This window comes from Oryctolagus cuniculus, chromosome 1 (genome assembly GCF_964237555.1).
Source record: "Oryctolagus cuniculus chromosome 1, mOryCun1.1, whole genome shotgun sequence".
In the NCBI taxonomy this organism is placed as follows: domain Eukaryota; kingdom Metazoa; phylum Chordata; class Mammalia; order Lagomorpha; family Leporidae; genus Oryctolagus; species Oryctolagus cuniculus.
This window is the reverse complement of record NC_091432.1, coordinates 986918-1003861: the sequence shown is the minus strand read 5'-3', so window position 1 is coordinate 1003861 and position 16944 is coordinate 986918. Positions and strand designations below refer to the sequence as shown.

The 16944-nt window shown below is 58.4% G+C and overlaps 1 protein-coding gene and 1 long non-coding RNA gene across 5 annotated transcripts in view; one reads left to right on the top strand and one right to left on the bottom strand.

Annotated features, from left to right (window-relative positions):
• The window catches only part of KCNQ1 (potassium voltage-gated channel subfamily Q member 1), a 275100-nt gene that overhangs the window by 128823 nt on the left and 129333 nt on the right, over positions 1 to 16944 (top strand). For all 4 annotated transcript variants that reach the window (XM_070058232.1, XM_070058305.1, XM_070058251.1 and 1 more), the window contains one exon: positions 10494 to 10614. In XM_070058232.1, the coding sequence (XP_069914333.1) occupies positions 10494 to 10614 (121 nt within the window). The remainder of the gene's footprint in view (positions 1 to 10493; positions 10615 to 16944) is intronic.
• LOC138845490 (uncharacterized) overlaps positions 480 to 16944 on the bottom strand; it is a 30960-nt gene continuing 14495 nt past the window's right edge. Inside the window, exon 2 of the long non-coding RNA XR_011382778.1 lies at positions 480 to 16870. This is a non-coding gene — a long non-coding RNA (uncharacterized lncRNA). The remainder of the gene's footprint in view (positions 16871 to 16944) is intronic.

The following is a 16944-nucleotide window of genomic DNA, read 5'->3' as shown; positions in this document are numbered from 1 at the left end:
GTGTAGTTGTGTTCTCTGGAGCTGTGTGTGTGGCGTGCTGACAGGTGTTGCGGTGTAGTTGTGTTCTCTGGAGCTGTGTGTGTGGCATGCTGACGGGTGTTGCGGTGTAGTTGTGTTCTCTGGAGCTGTGTGTGTGGCGTGCTGACGGGTGTTGTGGTGTAATTGTGTTCTCTGGAGCTGTGTGTGTGGCATGCTGACGAGTGTTGCGGTATAGTTGTGTTCTCTGGAGCTGTGTGTGTGGCGTGCTGACGAGTGTTGCGGTGTAGTTGTGTTCTCTGGAGCTGTGTGTGTGGCGTGCTGACGAGTGTTGCGGTGTAGTCGTGTTCTCTGGAGCTGTGTGTGTGGCATGCTGACAGATGACGTCTTAAAGCCCATTTCTTGGATCCTGAGTTTCCTTTTTTGATGTTTCCTGAATATTCACAAGTGGGAAACTGCTTCCTTGTTTTTTGTTTTTCTGGAAGTTCTTAATTTCTCCCTTATTTTTGAAGAAAATTTTTGCTACATATAAAATTTTTGATTGACAAATTTTTTTTACCACCGAACTTAAAAAAAATGCCATCCCCTTCTCTTCTGGCCTCCGTGCTTGCTGGTGAGAAGCATGCTGATGATCTGAGAGGCATTCACTCCAGAGAGGAGCTGTCTCCAGTTTCCAGATGTCTTCATTTGTCAGTCATGTGCATGTGTGTGTGCGTGTGCGCATGTGCGCATGTGCGTGTGCATGTATGAGAGAATCTCCATATTCAGAATGCTTGGTGTTTCTTTATGTCTTGGACATTTAGATCCGTGTCTTTCATCAGATTTGGGGCCATTAGATCAGATGTGCCTGCTGCTGCACGTCTGCCCCCTCCTGGGACCCCAAGTTGATGTTTGTGTGCGTCCTGGCAGACCAGAGCTCCCTCGGGCTCTGCTCACTTTTCCTCACTCCTCTTTCTCCTCAGACTTGGTCATTTAATTTGATCTTTTCAGCCTTAACCAAGTATTTTTCCCTGCTAAGAAACACTCTGGTGAAGTTTTCATTGATTATACTTCTCAGTTTGAGAATTTTTTCCTGACTTACATATCTTTATTGATATTCTGCTTTCCTGTTTCTTTTAGTTCTTTCTTTACAAATTCCTGTAGCTCTTGGACATAGCAAAGCAGTTTATCTGGAGCCATTGTCTAGTAGTCCAGGGTCTGTTCTTCCTCAGAGACCATTTCTCCTGCAAATGAGCCCTGCGTTTTTATTCTCTATACGTCCACATATGGAAACTGGGACTTCTCAGGTTCTGTGTGACAGCACTGCACATCAGCTACCTTCCCTGCTAGGACTTCTCTCTGTGCTGTGGATTGCAGCCGCCTCTGTGTCCTTGTCATGGTCCTTATTCTTCTGGTTTGTCTTCAGTTTATACTTTCACAGATTTCCGTGGGAACTCCAGAAGCCAAAGTAGCACAGAGAAAAGAAAGAATTTTCAAGTTGATTCTGTGCTGGGGTATTACTTCAGCATTTAGCCAGGCTCTTCAGAACCCTGGCAGGGCCTTCGCCCCGAGCTGAAATTAACCCTAGACATCGGCCAGAAGCAAGAGTTTAGGGCTGAGAATGCGTGCAGCACTGGGCACAGGTGCGGCTGTGTAGGCCCCTGCATACACAGGCACCATGGGATGTCCTGGCTCCCAGTTCCCAGGACTCCAGTGTCCTCTCGTCTGTCTCCACTGGACTCCTTTTCCAAGGTCATTGCCGTTTCTTTTACTGCCTTAAATGTTTCCAACGAATGTCCGCCATCTTCTGCCTGCACTGACTTGCGCCAGGCAAAACAAGGCACTTGCCCAGCATCAATCATTCAGACAGCCCAGAGACAATCTAGAACTCATAGAATCTTTTGAAAATGAGATCTGCCCTGCTCCCTCCAAACTAGGGACCAGGGTCCCACACTGGAGCCAGCGGTCATCTTCTGGACTGTCACCAGGCTAGGGCGGTCACAAGAGCAGGCAGAGGTGCCACAGGCATTTTGTGCCGTTGTGCTAACTGGTGTGCTGGTGACTCAGTCGCTGTAACCACTGGTTGCTTTCCCTCGCTCTAACAAGGTTGACTCTGCAGGTTTTGCATTTGTGTTTATTTAAAAAAATATTTATTTATTTGAAATGCAGAGTTACACAGAGAAGGGGAGAGAGAGAGAGGAAGGAGAGAGGAGAGAGAGAGGAGAGAGAGAGAGAGAAAGGAGAGAGGTCTTCCATCCACTGGTTCACTCCCCAATGGGCTACAATGGCTGGAGCTGCACTGATCTGAAGCCGGGAGCCAGGAGCTTCTCCCAGGTCTCCCACATGGGTGCAGGGGCCCAAGCACTTGGGCCATCGTCTACTGCTTTCCCAGGCCATAGCAGAGAGCTGGATCGGAAGTGGAGCAGCCGAGACTCGAAACGGCACCCATATGGGACGCCGGCACTACAGGAGGTGGCTTTACCCACTACGCCACAGTGCCAGCCCCACCATTTTGTTCATTTTTTAATGTTTCTGTGAAGTGAGTGGCCACTGGAGACACCAACTCCTCTCCTTTTGCTGATGTCACTTGCCAGCCTCGACTTGCGTGGTGCCACATCCTGAGGCTCTCTCCCTGACTCCACTCCACTGTCCGTGAGCGCTGTTGGAATTCGGTCCATCTCTCCAGCTCATGTAGGCAGCCCCAGCGTTGCCTGCCGGTGCCCGTGAAGGCAGGCGGCACAGTGGCTCTACTCCGCTGCTTCACAGCTTTTTCTGCCTTTGTGGATTGCAACTGGGGAGACTGAAGCCAGAGGGAAGGGGATCAGTATTCTGTTGTTCCCCAGACGTGACTAGAAGTTGCTTGTCAAGAAGATAAGATTTATTTGATTTATTTGAAAGGCAGAGTGACAGAGAGAAGGAACCTCTATCTGCTGGTTCACTCCCCAGATGGCAAAACAGCTGGGGCTGGCCAGGCTGGAGCCAGGAGCCAGGAAGTCTGTCCAGAGGCTCCCATGTCATGTGGGTGGCAGGGGTCTGCATACTTAGGCCGTCTCCTACTGCTTTTGCTGGCACATCAGCAGGGAGCTGGATCAGAACTGGAGCAGCCAGGACTGGAATGGGTGCTCTGATAGAGGATGCCGGCCGCACGGGCTGTGACTTAACCCACTGCACCACAACAGAGGCCCTGGGAAGCTACAGTTGTGCCTTTTTCTTCTGCCCCTGTGCCACGCCTGCCAGCCTTCTTCCCTGGTGAGAGCTGCCCCTCCTCTACCAGCCTCCCCTCTACACAAGCCGGGGGGAGGGGTCCTTTAAACCCAAAACGCCAGCTGCTGCTTCCCTCGCTAGATGCCCCAGCAGCCTCCTGTCGCATGGAGTTGAGTCCATGCCCTGGACACAGCCTGGTTTGGGGAAGCTTGTGCCAGTCACTGAGCTCCACGTGGACAGCAGGCACCTGCAAGGGACACTCCTTAGAGATGTTCTGTCAGCAGCACAGAGCTGGGTGCTTCCTGTCCTTGGCCAGCAGGGAGGCTTTGCTGGCCACCCTGTCCGGACTGTCTTGTGTGTCAGTGAGCAGGGCTGGAGGTCAGAGGCAGTGCTCGTGAGAGGGCCGGGCAGGTTCGCGTTTTCAGTAAGGCCTCAGAGTGTAGCACAGGGGCGTGGTGTGGTGGGGGAGACGTGCTCCCTGGGGCCTCAAGTTTAGGTGTGCTGTGTTCTTCCTGTCCCCGGTGCCTGCCACCTGACAGGGCCTCTGTGACTTACTGAGCTGCCCAACAGCCGTTTAACCTTAGCTGTGTGCCACTCTGCTCCCGAGAAAAGCCGTTCCCACGGAAGCAGCCTCCTCACTGCTGCAGGTTTTCCCTGCTCCCAGGAAATTCACCCAGTGTTGGCCGTGCGATTCCTGAGAGCCTTAAGGGTCTTACAGCATTTGAATGGGCTCATAGCAGACAGAGGCCACCGTGGATTTTCGGGAAATTGCGTGTATGAAGGTGGGGTCAGAGCTGAGAGGCACCCCTGAGGCCCCAAGCCCCCTGCTATGCACAGCCCTCCTGCAGCCAGCAGGGGTGGGGAGCCAGGCTGAGCTGATTGCTTTTGACATCAGTTCACAGCAGGTTGACGTTAAGCCCCCTGCCCCCAGCTCTGGGGTGGCTTTCACTGTCCAGGGTCTACCCGAGGAGCTACGGAGAGCCCAGAGAGCTGGGGTCTGGCCTGGCTGGGAGGCAGCGTGCGCCCCCGGGGCCCGGGGGTGGGGCCCCAGCAGATGTCTGGATTTGGTGGCCAGGGCTGCAGCCGGATGCTGAGGAGGAGGCCTGCGGCTCATTCGCACTCAGCGTCCTGAGAACATCTGTGGCGGCGTCCGAGGCTTCGCCCTCGCTGATCGCTGTGATTCTCGTGTGAAGGCCAGAACTGGCTCATTTCCGCGGTGCTGTGATGAAGGTGAAAAGATGCCTCTTAATTAGATTAAAACATTTTTTTCTTCCTGTGTAATTTGGCCTTGAGAATCAAGGCCACTTTTTTGTTTTCTTCATCCCAAGGCCTCCAGGAACTTCCCTCCCCACCTCTCCAGAGGTTTCTGGGGAATGCCGTGTGAGCTCAGCTCCTGGAGGAGAGCGTGCTTAACCCAGATTCCATTGTGTATTAGACTTTCCTGGGGCTGCTCGGCTGCCTGGAACCTTCCCTGAGACTGTGTCTTGGGAGACCTGGCCAGTGACTTCCTGCAGCATGGAGGCCCAGGCGGGTTGACGGGGCTGTGTGGGTGGCTCTGCCGCTCTCTTCCCGTCGCCTGTGCTCGAGTGCCCCTCTCTAGACCCTACCCTGGGCCAGCAGACTCCTTTCAGCTCCCCCTCCAGATGTGTGTGTCCTTGGGCTTGCCACCCTTGGCCAGGGGTGGGAGGAGTGGCGCTGTGGAAAGCCCGCATGCGCCTTGGGATTTCTGGAGATCGCAAAGGCCACCCTTGGCTCTGTGACATCATGCTTGCCTGAAAGCACCCTTGGGTCATGTCTGTGGTCACAACCTTGACCGTGTGTGGGATCCAGCAAAGTCCATGATTTGCTCCACACAGCTGCCTCCACGAGGGCGTGGGCGGGGCATGCTGAAGGTCTCGGGGGATGAGGGTCTGGGGGGCAGCAGAAACAGCCACCAGCCCTCGGGACCCTGGCCCGGAGGTCCCCGGGGCTGCAGGCTCGTGAGGGCCGGAGGTACAGCGCAGTTCCTTCGTGACCGACATCTCCTCAGGCTCACACGCCAGCCTCACGTTTGTCACACATTCCTGAAGAATCTCTTGGTAACAAATGGTGGAACCCCCACCCAAACTAGCTTTAGGACAAAGGGACCTTTTTCTGGCTCGTGCGTTCAGAGCCAGCTGTTTCAGACACAGCTGGACCCCAGGGCAGTGAGGATCTCACTCTCCCCTCTCGTGCTCCCCCCGCTTCCTCGCCCCTTCCATCCATCGGCCCCTGGGCCGGCCGTGGCCTCTGGCAGCCGCTTGCCCGTGGGTGCTCACCAGCCTGCCTCTGCCATGGCTTTCCCCACAGCAGCTGCCGGAGTCGGGCCAGCTTCTGATAAGCCCCAGCCAGCACAAGAGCCACCCTTGGACCTGCAGCCAGGCCTGGGCCACGCCACAGTGCTGCTGCTGGGGATATCCAGGGGACACCTAACCCCACACACTGGGAGTGGGAAAAGAGGGGCCCTCAGGGAAGATCCAGACTCTGTTCCCAGAGCCAGGCCTGGCTGTGGGCAGGCGAAAACAACAGGTGCGCACTCAGGCAAGGTATTTCCCTGGTCGGAGCTGGAGGCCAGCTGTGCGTGTGCGCTTTCACCGCGCCTGGTTCCTGGCAGCTGTCGTGGGAATGGCTTTTGCACGTTCTCTCCACGTCCCTTGCTTCTCGCCTCTGAGGAGAGACACAGGTGGTGGCGGGGCCGCTCTGGCTCGAGGGCTGTGAACCGGGCACAGGCAGCTGGCACAGGCTGTGGGCTGCGGCTCAGCAGAGTCACGCAGAGCCTGGCTGCAGCTGTTCGGATGCCCTGGGGAGGCTGCTCCGTCACAGTGCAGGATCCGTAGAGCTTTAGGGAATCTCCATCCCGGGGGCAGTGCAGGGCGAGATTCCTTGAGGGGCCCCAGGAAGGGCAGGAACAGCTCCTGTTTATCCCCCTGGCAGGGGCTGGCTCGGATCCACCTGGGCCAAGGCCCTGGAAGGACTTGGGGGAGGGCCGGGCACATGTATCCCACGGCCACCCGGGGAGGGGCAGTCACTGGGGCCTCAGCAAGCTGGTAGAGCGAGAAGGCTTGGGCTCACCTGAGAGATCAGGCAAGATTTTAGTCAGTCAGGAGGGGGCACGGGATGAGCAGCCGGGGACATTACTGTGGAAGGGCTCCGCCCTAGGCAAGACTGTCCTGCAGGCAGAGGGCAGAGGCCGGCCTGGGTAGACACTTGCTGCCCGAATGCTTACCTGGTGCTTGTGGAGGTCAGGGAAGTGGGAGCTGACACCCTTCGGGGCAGCCCTTGAAGGTCCGTGTGGCAGGGAGGACTCGTCACAGCTGTGAGCCGTGTGGAGGACAAAGGGTGAGCTGATGAATTCTGCTATCAGGATAGCACACAAAGGGCCATGTGCTGACCAAGTGAGACACGAATCCGGGAGATTTCCACAAATTACGGTTTCCTGTCCTGTGACACTGCTCTTCCAAATAGAAGGCACAAGTGCGCCAAGGAAGGAAAAGAGGTGCCTGAACTCCGCCTGCCCAGACACGACGTAACGTTCGATCCGCTTCCTCCCAGTGTCTCTGCCTACACCCTTTCAATGAGATGAAGATCTCCCAGTTGAGCAGGTCCATGGGCAAGGAGGGAAGATGCTGGGCTGAGTGGTTCTGGTTCTCCTGAGAGAGGGTGAGACTTGGCAGCCGGCGGCCCCAGCTGGGGCAGTTACCACGCCTGCAGCAGCATTCGCCATCCCAGACCTCCCATTTTCCTAGAAAACAAAATTGTTTTGTTCTGCTCTGAAAATCTAGGCCCAGACTCTGGCCTTGACAGGCAAAGGCGGCCAGAGAATGAAAGCGTAGAACTCTGGGACCGTCTCAGGAAAGTGTGACTTTGCTGTCCCCAGGCCATGGTGCTTTTCCCAGAGCCGTGCACTTGGGACAGTTCAGGAGCAGGTATCCAGCACTGCCCTGTGCCCTCTGTGGGGCCTGGTGTCAACATGAGCTGCCTCCTCGAGTCCTTCCTGGGCTGGGCCTGTCTGCAGCTGCAGGTTCAGAGCTGTCTGGTGACTGCTCATCTTTCTGAAAGATTAAGTTTGAGCTCATTGTGCACGGGGCTGGGGTGGCGGGTGGTTGGGCTTCTTGGGGTGCACCAGTTGCCCCAGGTCCTTGCCTGAAGAGGGCAGCACCACTACATCTGGGAGGGGCAGAATTCTACCCCCAAGTCCCCTCCACCACCTTCTAGATGCCTGGCCTGGCTTTGACTGCAGGTGGGAGCAAAGAGGTGCCCACCCTGTCACTGCCTCCCCATGGAAGGGGAGCCCCTCCAGTCTCCCCCCAACACCAGTGAACAGACCACAGCTTCTCCTTTTGATTTGGATAAACAGCCCTGTGGAACCCCCCCTCCACGCTGTGCCCTTCACTGCAGGGGCCACATGTGCCCTTCCCAGGATTAAACCAAAGAGCACACATTCCTTTCTGGCAGGTGCAGGTCCCACCCACTCCCGGCAGCCAACTGATGCGCACGCACCAGGGTTGCGCCTTTCTCAGGGGGTAGCTCAGCCTTGGCCCTCAGGCCTCACAGACAGCACCTGTCACTCTGGGGATCTGGAAAACAACTCTCGTTCCGTCCTGACTGTGCCATCCGCTCCTTCCTTCCATACACAAGTGACCTAGACACTGAAGTACGCGCTCATGTGTCGTCTTCTGCAAAGGAACACCTGAATCCTGGATCAAGTTTTAGATCTGTCATTTGACAGCTAAATAATGTAAACCAGGGTACTCGAATCAGCCCCAGATCCCTAGCATGGGAGTAGCGACAAGCAACGCACGGGCCACGGGCCTGTAGACCTGAGTTCGCCGGTCCTCGCTTGGTCCTCCGAGGATGTCGCGGGCAGGGACCCCTTTGCCCAGCTACGGCTCAGTGGCGTCTGTGCATTTCCGGTGGAAGTCTGCCCTGCCCTCGCCGGGAGCGCGGAGTTTGTTTACGTCCCCTGATTGCTAGTCAGGCGCAACACCTTTCCATGTGCTCACTGGCCTTTCTGGATTGCACTTTTGTGATGTGCTTGTGAGGTGGCCATTTTTTAATGAGGTCATTTATATTTTTCTTAGTGACTAGAGGGAGTTCTTTGTATTTTGTGGGAACTATTGTTTCATGGTTCTTTTCGCTAAGATGTATTTTGGCCATGAGGTCTTATACGTGCCTTATAGCTTTGCTTTTCATGATCCCCTAGAACGCCAGGAACGGACCCTCGTGCGTGAGGTCGCTCAGGGCCCAGCATGCTTCCCCGATGCAGGTAGCCGGTTCCCCTTGGATGTTTTCCTGCCAAGTCCATCCTCATCCTGTGATATGCCGCTCCCTCGATACGTGAGCGTCCGTCATCAGGGCCGGGGCTACTTCCCGATGCTTGGTCCTGTCCTGTCGGCTCACGTGTGTCTGTTTGCATCGGCACCATGCTGGCCTAATGATGACAGCTTTGGAAGAAGCCCTGATGTCGGGTAGATCAAGTTCTCTCTCTGTTCTCCAAGAATACTGCCAGTTCTTGGCTGTTTGCGCTTCCAAGTAAGTTCTTGAATCATCTGGTCAGGAGCCTCACGTGTGCAGCCTGAGACTTTCACTGAGATTTGGAGAGACTTACTAACATTGAGAGAGAACCTCTCCAGTGCTGAGTCTTCTCCATGTGCTTATGTCCTCTTCAGTGTTGTCATCAAAGCTTTATATGTAAGGCTCCACTGCATTCGGGGTCTGGTCTTGTTACGGAAGAGAGGGACACAGGGTCCTTGCTTCCGTGTCGCCGGCTTGCACGGTGCGTTGTGCAGATCAGAGACAGGTCACTCACTGACCCCAGGTGCCCGACGCCGTGTGCTTCGTGACCCCACGGTAGAGTCAGGCTTCTGTTTTTGCAGCAGTGTCCGTAATCTCCTCTTGCTCTCTGACAGCTTTTCAAGTCACCTTCTTCGTGCCCTTGAGACGACCTCATGACTTCTGAAGAACACTGGTTGAGTGTCGGTGTCACTCAGTCTGGGTCTGTGTGATTTCAAAGGATTAGACTACGGTTCATGCTTTGGAAGAAGAAAGTCACCAAGATGAGCTAATTTTTCTCATCGCGTCCTGTCACTACTCCATGACATCAACTTAATTTGTCATCAGTGATGTCAGCCTGGACCTGATTGGTTAGCATGATGCTGGACGGGTTCCTCCCCTGTAACCGATTTGCTGTTTTTCCCTTTCCATGGTCCAGTCTTTCGAAGCAAGTCACTAAGTCCAACCAAAACTCGAGGGGAGGGGAGCTCACTGCAGGAAAGCATCAGAGAATCTGTGCACGTTTGCTCAAACCACCACAGCAATGAAAACATGTTCTGGGTGGGGGGATACTTTGAAGTGTCTCCCTAAACTTTCGTCTTCTAATTTTAGCATTCATCCACGGCTATTTCCCGTAGCAAACACTACTGCTGGTACATTTCCATTTTCTTCATGCCTTCTACACTTACTTGGAATTCTGTAAGAAAAATTTGTCCCTGTCCTCTCTTTAAACTTTATCAGAATAGACTTGGGAATATCTTTGCATTACAGTCCAACACTATGGTTATTTCGTTGCTCCAGTTGTTCCAGCTCTGGTCATTGGCTTGGTCATCCATCCTTTTCATTGATGTTTTAGCAGCCCCTTCCTTCCTGGCACGACGCCAGCCTTCACACTCATGCTGTGTGGCCCTGGCCCTGGAGTCCCCCGTTTAGCCAGAAGCGTTCCTTTCGTTGGAGAATGAACGGTGTTTAGAAACAGCGTCTGGACTAGGTGTGCTCCTTGCCACCGGTGTGTCATGGCTTCTGTCTCCTCTCAGTGGGCAAAGCGAGGACATAGGTGCATGCACGTAGCCCAGTGTTCATACGTGTGTGTCCCTGTGAACACTGTACTGAGCTGACCGCATCTCATCCCGATGTCCCTGACCACAGTGTTCACCCTCACCCCTCCCCGCCTCCTGGTAGGACCCTAACTTGCCAGCTAGAGTACAGGGATCCTGACAGTCCTTTTGCCGTTAGCCCGTGCATCCATTTCAAATACTGTTTTCCAGGACAATCTCAGCCACATTCTTCCTGCCTCCCTTCTGTGCTCCATCTTGCCTGGGCAACCTGAGCTCAGGCCAGGCCCAGTTACACTGGCCTGTGTTTTCCTTGACCACTGAGTCTCGGCTGAGCAGGGCTGTAGCTTCCAGGCACACTCTCCACAAATCACTTGGTGTGCGAGCTCATGGCTCCTTCTCGTGGCAGTGGCTGGTGGGGGAGGGCACTTGACGGGAACTCTAGCACACCCTGGGTCTAACCTGCTATGTCCCACACTTTGCCCACAGTGAGGAAGAGCCCCGCGCTGCTGGAAGTGAGCACGCCCCAGTTCCTGAGAACCAACAGCTTCGCCGAGGACCTGGATCTGGAAGGGGAGACGCTGCTGGCCCCCATCACCCACGTGTCACAGTGAGTGCCCGCGTGCCCAGGCAGCCACAGGGCAGCCTCGCACCAGGGGAGGGGTCCTTTCCAACCAGGGCGCCGTCTGCTTGCCCAGAGGTTGCCAGCCATCACCTGCCTCAGGAAGCCAGGGCCGCTGGCCACCGGGGCCCAGCCCCAGCACCCAGGCACCAGGCAAGGAGGAGAGCGGGGATTCCCCCGCGGCTGGGAACAGGGTCCTCTTGTTCTGATTTATGGGAAAGCAGACTGATTGCTTTCCACTTGCGTCCGTGCTCTGCGCGTCTGAGGTTATTTTTCTCTCGCACGCCCCTTCCCCCGCTCCCCAGAAAGGGGCGACGTTGTGTTTTCGCGTCTCCCAGTGGAACCCTGGCCAAAGCCACAGGGCAGATGCCGGCTTCTGTCTGCCAGTTGCCACTGCTGTCCTCAGGGGCTCCTTCAGGTGGAGCAAGTGGCTGATTTTCCACGCCTTCCAGTTGGCCTTGCCCCGAGGCACAGCTGGCCTGGGATGCATGCCCGTCCTCCCCCGCCGCCACGGCATCGCCAGGCCGGTCCTCGGTGCCCAGCCAGGCTGTGATCCCCCCGCGGCAGGGGCACCCAGCGGGGACGGCTGTCTGCTGGGGTCAGTGGGGCACGCGGGTTCGTTTGCTGCCGCCCTGCAGGGAGCTCCCCTCGACGAACGTCTGTGCGCGCCACCTGCAGCCCTTCTCAGGTCCCTTGCTGGACCCCTCCTTGTCTCCGCCGTCGGTTCTGTTCCTCAGATTCTGGGTTCAGGCCGTCCTGGACTGCGCGTGCCTTGGTCAGGGGAGGCTGCCAGCCAGCTGTGGAGCTGGCCTCTGGGTGCCGGAGGACCCTGGGATGCAGAGGGCTGAAGGCTGCTCGTGGAGCCAGAGGCTGGCGTGGTCAGGGGGCCCGAGAAGGCCATCCCGGGGAGGGCCAAGCAGCCTTGATGTGTGACTCCGGTCAGACAGGACCTGCCAGCGGTCTTCCCAGGCTCCCAGCAAGGATGGAGGAGGAGACGGGAAGCCAGTTGTAACTGGAAATTAGAGGCGACACAGCTTGGTGGACACCCCCAGGAATGGGGCCGTGGAGCCAACTCCACACAGATGGGCTGGGCATCTACAGGTCCATGCAGGAGGGCAGAACCAGGCTGGCACTGTGGGCTTGAGCCGCTGTGCCCTGTCCACCACGGGATAAGCCTCGGAGCTACTTGGCAGGGGGATGGCAGGAAGCCTGGGAACCCCAACAGGCCCCACAGTTTGCACCCAGACACCACCCAGACCTCACGGGACTACTTGGCCTGGCCATTCTTGTTCTCCTGGCCAGTCACCTCCTCTTGGAGTTCATTCTCTTAGTCATGGAGCAGACGCCAAAGAATCAGCCCAGAACCCGCCGTCCACCTAGCCCTAGGAGGCCCCTGCAGGAAGCCCAGGTGAATGTGGAGAACTGGGGACTGATGTGGCTCCTAGCCAGGCCCGAAACTGCCTTGACACCTGGGGTGTGTGCGTTGGAGGCGGGTATGGGCTGCCCACGCTGGCATCAGCACCCTGCAAGCTCCCTGGAGCCAGCAGCTGCCCACTGCCCCAGGACCGTGTGGCTGTGTGGCCCAGGGCATCATGCCGTTCTGTGCCCCTTTCCAAGGTAATGGAACCTGAAACACCTGGACAGCCCAAGCTCTCTGCCTGTATGGGTCTTGTGTTCCACTGTCCAGCGAGGCTCTGTGGGCCTTCCCAGGTCAGCACTCCCGGGAATGCTGGGGGGCCTACTGGGGTAGACCACAGGCGACCCATCTTCACACAGCCAGGTCCCTGCCCTGGAACCCACCCAGGCTTTCCCAGAGCTGGCCCTTCCAAAGCAGTAACTGAACAGGAGCCAGCCTGAGGGTGGGGTGGCCCTCAGGTGAGAGCTGAGGTGGGGGCCGGGTGAGGGGGACGAGGGTTCTGTGAGCCGATGTGCAGGAGTCAGTGTGCTGCCCACTCTGGGGAGCCTGTAGGGAGACAGGACACGGCATAAAGTGCCCTGCCAGGCCTTGAGGAGAAAGCGGGCCCTGGCAGCTGCCCTGTTTACTCAGAGCCTCGGCCTCCTGTGGGCAAGGGAGCCCAGGCCTTCTGCTGCCCACCTGGTGACACTTGGAGCCAGCACACAGCTCCTGTGGCCCAAGGACCCGTGTGGGGAAAAGAGGCACACGCCTGGTGTGTTTGCAAGGGACGGGGCTGGACACGGGTGTCTCGCAGAGGGCAGAGTGGGCGGGAGCTAACTGCTAAAAAACAGACCCATTTTCTTCAGCATTTTACTGATGTTGAACGTATCACCATGCTGGGCCTGTTCCAGAATTCAAATTAAAAGCATAAATAAAGACACATTTTGTTTCCATCTCGAGCTCTCCCCACCGCAGGGCCCCAGGGAGGTGAGGTCACTGCAGCCTTGATTACGGGAAGGCCCCTGCGGCTGCTCGAAGCCCCTTTCCGGGGCCTGTTGGCCAGCGGCAGAGCAGCAGTGAGAAGCTGGGGAGCAGGCTTGGCACCGCTAAGGAGTGGCTGGCAAGTGGGCCAGATGCAGGCACTGGAGAGCGGTCTGTGCCCCTCCCCCAGCCCGCCACGCAAACCCTGCAGCTCCCTGCACGGCCCCAGGCCCTAGCACAGCTCTGGGCAGCTGGCCTTGGCCTCACACTGACCCTCCCTTCCTAGAGGGAAGGGTTCATATCTACCTCCTGCTCCCTGAGCCCAGAGCCCTGCTGTGGGACACTGGCAGGAGACCTCTGCAAGGCCGAGAGCACCCACACCATGGCAGGGGCTTGGCCCTGGTTAGGGTCAGGGGTCGCTGGTGCAGCAGTTGAAGGGCATCTCGTGCCTTGCATGTGGTGCCCCACCCTCTGGCATGGTCCCTGCACTCATCCACAGCCATCACATTGCTATGCATCTTTCCAGTGTCTGCTCAGTCATCCCCACCTCGGGGAGCCCTGTGGCCCACCCCAGCTCCCCGCAGCCTCCCAGGGCCTCGGTACCATCTCCCCAAATTGCCAGGAGGGCACGGACCACTCCTAACATCTTCCCTCGCTGGCCCCCTCCCCACAAAGCTCCAGGCGCAGAGCAGGCCCAGGACCACCTCTCCCACCCAGATGCACTGCCCGAGGAGATGCCGCAGAGGCAGGGCACCTCCCACGAGTGCCCTGCAGGCCAGGGACATGGGGCCTCGGGCACTGAGCTTGGAGACGTGTGCCAGTGTCACCTTGGGAAGACGCTCCAAGCAGCCCCGGAGGCTGTGAACGTTGCTGTGGGGTCCTCCCCTTCCCCTGCCCCGCCCAAGCCGGCAGAATGGCCTGGATCACACACGTCTGCACATGAGTGCCCAGGAGAGACGATGGCCTCCGGGGCCAGGCTCTCTGGGAGCCCACTGGGCTTGGCCTGGCCTGGCTGGGTGGCTGCTGGAATGCTCGCTCCCTGAGAGCTGGTCTTTTCTGTTGTGGCGTTAGATGGGGCCAGCCCAGCCAATGCCCCTGAGGCTACCCCATCCGTCTTTGCAGGGGAGCACTGTGGAGGCACCGTGCCGACCAGGGTGGGCGGGGGAGAGCCAGGGCCCCAGGCTGCATCTAGGAAGTGTGGAAGAGGCCGAGGGAAAGTGGGGATGTGGGCCAGGGCGCTGCAGAGTGCCACTAGTGACTGGTGCACCTCCCCGGCGAGCACAGGCCTGCCTGGCCTCTTGTGACATGACAGTTTCACAAATCCTTGAGCAAAACCAGCCCCGCGCGCGTTAATTAGAATTTCCATGTCTTCAACTTTCTCCTGGACCCTGCAGAATCTCACGCCAAGACGTTCAAGTTTCTCTTTTCCAGTGAGGCCGCTGCGGCCTGGCTTTCGTCCACATCGCTGCTGCTGCCTCCTGAATTCTGCATTTGTCAGCGAGGCCGGGGCCAGCCCAGGCCTCCTCAAGATGGGGCAAATGTCACAAGGCTGGCCCTGCGTTTGGCTCTGGGGGCCAGGGGGCCGCGTGCTCTGAGTGGGACCAGCGTTGTCTGGGGCCCACCCCCCCAGACAACAGAGGCGCCAGGCACTGAGGCCCCGTGCGTGCCCGTGCTCCTCAGCCCAGGAAGTGTGGGGAGAAGGGACTAGAGAGGCCATCCAGGAGCACCAAGGGGGGCTGCCGAGCACAGACGAGGCCAGTGTGTCTTCCCAGACCAGAGCCTTGTCTTCTGCGAGATCTCAGCCCACCTCTGTGTGCGCGAGGTGCCAGGGGAGCCCCATGGGAGCCTGCCCGGGGCCAGGGGGAGGAGGGGAGTGCAGGGCTGCATGAGTCACAGGATCCCAGCAGAGCCCCGCACAGCCCCAGCCAGGCTCAAGCTCGTCTCCTGATTAACTTCAGGCGAGGCAGAGTGGCTCAGTGGGAAAGAGGCAGGGCTGGGAGTCAGGGCCCTCCGTCTGGCTCGGGGCCCACACCGGCCCAGCGGCAGTGGCTCCAGGGGCCCTAACCTTAGAGCTTCACTCCCTCCACCCAAGTCCTGAGGCCACAGCTCTGGGGGAGGGGCTGCACTGGCTAGGCAGAGGGTCCAGAAGAAAGCAGCGCGGGGGCTTCCGTCCTCAGTAAGGGCCTGTGGTCTGTGTCCCTGCTCAGCCCTCGAGCGGGCAGGCAGCAGGGGAGGATGTGGTGAGGCGTGCAGCCGCCTCGCGGGAGGGCCCCGTGACCTGGCACGCTGCACCGGCTTTGTCACAGAAACATTTTGGATGGTTAGAGGGTCGCAGATGGGTCCCCTGGGTGCTCTGCCTGAGCCCCGGAGCATGCCAAAGGTGGCCTGGTCAGGCGGCGCGAGGGACACCCCCCAGGTGAGGGAGGGCAGGAGGCCCTGTCCCTCTGCAGGCCTGGGCCGTCCAGCCCTCAGGTCAGGCGCCAGGGACTGGTTCCAGTGAGGAGGAAAGCACACATACTAGGACACAAGTCTCAAGTGCATGGCTGGCTGCATTTTTGCCCCCTGGGGTCCAGGTAAACGGCACCCAGGGGAAGCTGCAGGACCCCAGGAAGACACTTGTGGACACCCCGGGAATAACCCAGAGCCTGGCTTCCGGCAGCCGTGGTTGGCGCTGCCCGTGTGAACTTCACGCAGAGGGAGTCGCGCAGGACACCCCCCGGAGCTGCCACCCCTGGCTCCCGTTAGCTCCTGGGCTCCCTGCTGGCCGTCCGTCCGTCCCTGGCTTGGCCTCACTGTGCGTTGTTGCCATTCGTGTTCAGAACGTGCTGCGTCCACTGCTGGGGACCGTGAAGCTGTGTTTCTGGGGAGAATACATCTGGGTGTGCAACTGCTGGCCCTGGTCGCCGGTGCTGCCCGTGGTGAGCTCTGCCGTCTCCAGGGCGTACGGCCAGCCTGCACGGCAGCCCCGAGCATTGCAGGGGCTCCGCGGCCTTGCGAGCACGCGTTCCTTTTCAGCCGTGCTGGTGGGCGTCTGGCAGCATCCGAAGGTGACTTCCGTTCCCGGCAACCTCGAGGCTGATGAAGTGGAGCTTCAGAGCTCACCCTGCGTGGAAGGCCCTGGCTTCCGCTGTTTCACGCTGGGGGACCTTTTCTTCCTGATTTGTGGCTCTTGGCATCTTCACGCCTTCTGAATGCGCTGAGAGGGCGTCACGTGTCAGCCACACAAGGACAGAGAGACTGTACATGCCGCCTCTCTCGGCACAGCGCCTGTGTCCTCCCTGATGGCGTCGTCTCCTGAACAGAAGGCCGTCACTTAATGTGGTCAAACACTTCCTCTCTGGGCAGTGCTGCCTGTGTCCGACTTCGGAACCGTTCACGGCTCCAAGGTCAGACACTGTGGGCTGCTCTGCAGCTCTACCGGCTCCCCTGCACGTGGAGCGCTGCAGGGCCCCTGGAGCGGTTTTCACAGCCATGTGCGGCTGAGGTCCGGGTGCACTCCCCCACTTGGTTATCCAGTTCGTCTAGCACTTGAGTGGGCAGAGCATGCTCTCCCGCCGCCCTGCGGCACCGGCACCGTTGCGCGTGGGCCTGCCGTCGAGGCACGGCTGTTTCTGATCGCTGCTTGGTTCTGCTGCTGGGATCTGAGCTGTCCGTTTCGGATGGTACCGTACCTTGTTACCACAGGAGCTCGCCGACAGGTCTGGACAGCCCCCGCCGGTTCTTCCTCGTGACGAGCTTGGCCGTCTCATGGCTTGCCAGCCTCCAGGAAGGCTGCTCTGGCTGGCCTGCCAGGCGTCTGGTTCCACAGCACGGCCTTGCCGCGGCTGTCTTCACTCAGGCTGCCCGGTTCCTCCTGTGTGCTCCCACCTGGGGGTGATGGTGGTGTGCAGCTCAGCTCTGTGGGTACTCCTTGGCCGCCTTCACTCAGGCTTCCCCGGCTC